The sequence below is a fragment of the Anolis sagrei genome, chromosome 2 (genome assembly GCF_037176765.1).
Source record: "Anolis sagrei isolate rAnoSag1 chromosome 2, rAnoSag1.mat, whole genome shotgun sequence".
Taxonomy (NCBI): Eukaryota; Metazoa; Chordata; class Lepidosauria; order Squamata; family Dactyloidae; genus Anolis; species Anolis sagrei.
Genome location: NC_090022.1, coordinates 130,114,104 through 130,120,091, shown reverse-complemented (window position 1 = coordinate 130,120,091; position 5,988 = coordinate 130,114,104). Strand labels below are relative to the sequence as shown.

Below are 5,988 nucleotides of genomic sequence, written 5' to 3'. Positions count from 1 at the left end.
CAGCAGCTCAGTGGTTTAACCTACTGTGACACCAGGGGGCCCAATCAAATATTGGCATTCTTATTAAGAAACACTTCTCTCTTAAGACACCAGTAATTTTGTGCTGGATTGGTCTGAAATAGAACAGGTGCAAAAAGCTGGGCAGTGGTGTGTTGGAGTCCTTGGGGAATATAAAGTTCTCTCTCAGATTTATGAGATTCCTGTTTCTGATGGGTTCTTTTGTGTTTTCATCGCCTGCAGGAATCATTGGAAAGAAACACGTTGGGCCTGAGGCTGTGTATCCCTTTGACTTTGCCTACACTGAGGAAAATGGCTCTGTCCTGCAAGTGGGGAGGAACATCACCCGAATCAAACTGCTTGTTCAGAAATTCCTCCACAGCCAAAATGAGAGGTGAGATCTTATTGCCTGGGCTGGCTGGGGTTAATTTTATTGGAAGGAGGCACACCTTTCACTCATACTCGAGGAGTTTGTTGCAGGGAAATCAGTGGCAAAAAGCAGAATTCGGTTGGGAGTGACAATTCATCTCTTTAACGTCTGTTTTGCAAAACTAGAAGTAAAGTTTTGTATATGCCACAGCCACCTGCCCCTGCTGTACTTGAATGACTGTTGATTGTATGCACACCTCCGTTTTGTACTATTTTATAGGCCTTTTTTCCTCTATGTTGCATTCCATGATCCACACCGCTGTGGCCACTCCCAACCACAATATGGAGTCTTCTGTGAGAAATTTGGCAATGGAGAGCCTGGAATGGGCTGGATCCCAGACTGGAAACCCCAGCAGTACAGCCCAGATCAAGTGCAGGTGAGACAAGGAATACATTACTTCACAGGAGGTCTCAGATGCTCACATGTTGCACATATTCTGCAAAGAGCAATATCATTATCAGATGGGGTGCTTGTACAGTAGATCACTCGGCTAGCCCCAGTGTCCAAGATATCTCCACACCTGATCTGTTTCTTAAATAGCATTGTTAACTTTTGTTTTCTAAGGCGCCTTCCCCACAGCTGAATAAAATCCCACATTATCTGCTTTGAACCGGAATATATATGGCAGTGTGGACTCAGATATCTCAGTTTAAAGCAAACATTGTGGGATTTTCTGCCTTGATATTCTGGGATATAGGGCTGTGTGGAAAGGCCCTAAGTTTTCTTTCAGTTGTAGCTTTTAATAATGGTTGCTTTGGCTTTCTGTCCTCAGGTCCCTTATTTTGTCCAGGACACACCAGCTGCTCGGGCAGATTTGACTGCTCAGTACACAACCATTGGGCGCATGGATCAAGGTAGGTACTGGTTTAGACCCAGTGAGACGCATTGCTTTGACCCAGCTGGGAAACTGCTCACCTGCTCCAGGCATGTTAATTCAAAATATTAGTATGCAAAGGGATTGTATAGCACCTTGGAGACTAACGTAAAGAGGTTGTTAGAATAGGGTTTTGTAGACTAAATTTACTTCCTCAGGTGAAAGTTAAATTAATTACACAATGACCCCTTCTACACTGCCACATAAAATCCAGATTATCTGATTATGTGGCAGTGTAGACTCCTATAATCCAGTTCAAAGCAGATAATGTGCACTATATGATTTGATAATCTGGAAAAGGGGCCTATGTAACCAAATTTGAAAAAAATCTGTTCCTAATTTGAAAGTGTTATTTCCTGTTTAATTGTGTGGTACTTACTTTGAAAGTAGTTGTTACACTCCAGAAACTTCATTTTTGTGGCTGCCACAACCTATGTTGAATTGGTTGAGACTCTGTGAAATATTCATTGGAAAACTATAACAAAAATGTGCTGCAGGATGTCCCACAAAAGCAGTTTAATAAACTTTTTCTATGTTTTTATGATAGAACCAATTAGCAAATGACATTTATAACCAAGGGACAAAAATTGTGTTACATCATGTTACTAAAGCTGGAGGAGCCCCCGGTGGCGCAGTGGGTTAAAGCACTGTGCCGGCAGGACTGAAGACCAACAGGTCGCAGCTTCGAATCCGGGGAGAGGCGGAAGAGTTCCCTCTATCAGCTCCAGCTCCTCATGCGGGGACATGAGAGAAGCCTCCCACAAGGATGATAAAACATCAGAAATCATCCAGGCGTCCCCTGGGCAACGTCCTTGCAGACAGCCAATTCTCTCACAACAGGAGCGGTTGCTCCTGACACGACCAAAAAAAAACCAAAAAACTAAAGCTGGGATTCCCAGATAAGCACTGCAGAGGACCCAACTCTTCTCTTGGTAACTGATCCAATAATTAAGTGCCTCTCCAAAGTCAATGTTATATAAAAGGTCAGAAGAATCAGATGAGGAATCACTGTGATCCAAAGATTACCCATCCTTGAGATACACAGCTACTGCCAACCAGAAGGAGTGGAATTGTCTTGTTTTTGAGGTGGAGTGAAATTCTTGGGGTGTTTTATAGTGCTTTTTTCACATTTAGCCCATAACCCAATCTCTTTTAAGAATTCAAGGCTGCCATTCTGTTTGAAGAGAAATTCTGTGAGTTCTCTTCAGTAAAGCAGAATATTGTATATCACTAGCACACAAATATTACTTGAAATGGTTCTGAGATTTCAAGAAATCTTGACACTCATGTGTTTTTTTCTATATGGTTTTTAGATGTAAAAAACAGAGTACTAATTCATTTCTCAAGCCTAAAAATAAGGCAACAAATGTTTACACAGATCTATATCTCCATGAAGGCTTCATTATCTGAAGTGCTTGTTGTTAGCAAGACTAGATAACACAGAAGCACACAGAAGAGCAGGGTACAAATGAGATGAAGATGCTGGATACTTCTGTGCGGCAACCATTTAATTCTTTTTCTGTGGGATGTGCAGGCATTGGGCTTATCCTGGAGGAACTACGTAATGCTGGCTTCCACAACGACACACTTGTCATCTACACTTCAGACAACGGTATTCCCTTCCCCAGTGGCAGAACTAACTTGTATTGGTCTGGTACGGCTGAACCTCTCCTTGTCTCCTCGCCAGAGCATCCAGGACGCTGGGGCCAAGTCAGCAATGCCTATGCTAGCTTGTTGGGTAAGATCTGCCTAGAGATTACCGTAGTTGTGTATTTAGTGGGGAGGGGTATTACAAGTAGTGAAAACAACTTTGGTTAATAGTTTTCCTGTTCTAGGATATCTTCAGATCTTATTTTCAGAATAAAAGAAAAGTCAGTGTCTGTTCTCCCATTCTGACTCATATTAGTTCAATACTGACTTGAAAAGCCATATTTTTTATATACCATATATACTCAAGTATAAGCCAACCTGAATATAAGCCGAGGCGCTTACCATAATTTTACCACAAAAAACTGGGAAAATGTATTGACTGGGGTATAAGCTGAGGGTAAATTTAAAAAAATAGATACCAGTAAAATTGCTTAATTGAGATATCAGTAGGTTAAATGTTTTTTTTAATATTTATATAAAACTGTAATTTAAGATAAGGCTGTCCAACTCTGATTAAACCATTACTGTAACCTTCAATGTAAATGTGATTGCATATTCTTCCAATAATAATAAATAGGGTAAAATAATAAATGGATTAAAAATAATAATAAAGTAATGGAAATGTAATAATAACAGTAATAACAGAGTAAAATAATAAATGTAATAAAAATAATAATATAGTAAAATGTCAATATAATAATAATAAAGCAATAAATGTAATAATAATAATAATAATAACAACAACAACAATAACAGTAACATAATAAATAACTTTAACTTGAGTATAAGCTATGGGGGGCTTTTTCAGCCTTAAAAAGGGCTGGAAAACTTGTCTTACACTCGAGTATATAAAGTAACAAAAATGCCATCTTCTCTTGTTGTTTTTTTCCTCCTGTCTCACATGAATGGCAGGAGATTGAAATAACTTGTGGACAAAGTCAGTATAAATTATTGTTGTTGGGTGACTTCAAGTTATTTTCAAATTTATAGCAACACTAAGATGAGCCCTTCACTTGCCAAATTGTGATGTGATGACTTTATGACCCTTACTAGTACTGGGATTTTATTGCCTAATGGCAAAGTACAATATATTGAATTAAGGTTAGAACTGGCTCCTAAACAATCTATAACCGAATGAGAAGATTAGTTTCCAGGTAAAGAACTTGAAGTTCACTATTTGTAGCTGGAGCAGCAAACTTTCTCCAAGACTTAGGAGCATCCATCTTGGGTACTAAGTGGTCATGACAGTATCCAAGATTACAGCCCTGTTCCCAGCCTCAGATGTCCCACCACTGATGGGTTTCTTTTCCCCTCTCTCTATAGATGTCACCCCCACCATTCTGGACTGGTTCTCAGTGCCATATCCCAGCTACAGCTTATTTGGGAAGCGGCTAGTGCAACTCACTGGGAAGTCCCTGTTGCCAGCGCTATCTTCTGAGCCAGTGTGGGCAACTGTGTTTGCAAGTCAGAGCCTTCACGAGGTGACCATGCACTATCCCATGCGGGCTGTGCAGCAGGGGCCCCTGCGCTTCATTCACAACCTGCAGAACCGCACTCCCTTCCCCATCGACCAAGACTTCTATGTTTCACCCACTTTCCAAGACCTGCTGAACAGGACACAGGCAGGGCAGCCTACTCATTGGAACAAGACCCTGCATAGCTACTACTACCGGGAACGCTGGGAGCTGTATGATCACAGCGTGGACCCCACCGAGAGCCACAATGTGGCTTCTGACCCTCGCTACGCACAGGTTGTTGAGGAGCTCCGAGGGCTGCTGCTGAAATGGCAGTGGGAAACAGATGATCCCTGGGTCTGTGTGCCTGATGGAGTCCTAGAGGATAAGCCCAGCCCCCAGTGTCGCCCGCTCCATAATGAGCTGTGATTTTCTTCTTCCTTCCTCTTAATTGTGCCTGTCAACTTCCTCATTTAGATGAGAAACAACAGGAAAAGATCTGTGTAAGCCAACGGAACTTGGATGAAACTTGCAAATGCTGCAGTTTCCAGAGTTGAAATCTTGTTGGGTTTGAAAGTGGAGGAAGGGCCAGAGTCAAATGCAGAAGTGTGATTGCTACCCACAGCAGGTGGAATCAGGCCTGTCAGCATTTTAATTATGACATGTGCAGACACAATCTTAGTCAGTACCCTTTCTACAATGTTTGAGACCCAAAGAATATCCCCACGTGCCTAATAGATGATTCAGTAGCTGGTGTGACCAATGCCATGCCAAGGTGTGCGACAACACGAACAGAGGTGGGCTGGTCCCATCCAGACTGTGGTCAGAACCTTGCATGCTAGGAGAAGGCAGATCTAAAAACAAGCACCCTTGTGTTTGTAGTATATGTTTATAAAACAATTTGACATGTTGGAAACAGCCAGATGGAACAGACTGTTTTTTAATGTGTAACTTTCAGCATAGCTAATGGAGTCCCCGGTGGCGCAATGGCTTAAACCCTTGTACCGGCGGGATTGAAGACTGACAGATTGGAGGTTAGAATCCGGGGACAGCATGGATGAGCTCCCTCTGTCAGCTCTGGCTCCCCATACGGGGACATGAGAGAAGTCTCCCACAAGGATGGTAAAACATCAAAACATCCAGGCGTCCCCTGGGCAACGTCCTTGCAGACAGCCAATTCTCTCACACCAGAAGTGACTTCAGTTTCTCAAGTTGCTCGTGACACAGAAAAAAAAGCATAGCTAATATTTTTGAAAAAAATAAAGAGGTAAAGAAATGATATTTGTGCTGGTCTTGGTTTGTCTGGTTTTGGTGAACTGGCTGTTTTACTGAATTGACAGGCCCTCTTGCATCTCCTAAAAGCAAGAACAGGAAATAGATCACACGAGACCTCTTTCCTCCTAGCTTTTCACATGTCTGCTTGGGAAAGCTGGAAATTCCTTCAGAGATTTATTTTGGGGGCACCACTGTACATGCTAGTAGGAGGCAGTACAGATGAATGGTTTGTGAATCGTAATTCATTTACCACATTGAAATTAAAAAGAGCCATCTATCAATGGGCTCTTTACAAAAAAAAACCCAGA

The 5,988-nt window shown here is 41.9% G+C and overlaps 1 protein-coding gene across 1 annotated transcript in view; it reads left to right on the top strand.

Moving 5' to 3' along the window:
* Nucleotides 1-5,684, top strand: part of SGSH (N-sulfoglucosamine sulfohydrolase) — a 12,786-nt gene extending 7,102 nt beyond the window's left edge. The window contains exons 4-8 of the mRNA XM_060764323.2: nt 241-391; nt 647-803; nt 1,200-1,281; nt 2,836-3,039; nt 4,275-5,684. Of these exons, the coding sequence (XP_060620306.2) occupies nt 241-391; nt 647-803; nt 1,200-1,281; nt 2,836-3,039; nt 4,275-4,834 (1,154 nt within the window). The 3' untranslated portion in view covers nt 4,835-5,684. The remainder of the gene's footprint in view (nt 1-240; nt 392-646; nt 804-1,199; nt 1,282-2,835; nt 3,040-4,274) is intronic.
* Nucleotides 5,685-5,988: the final 304 nt, after the last annotated feature.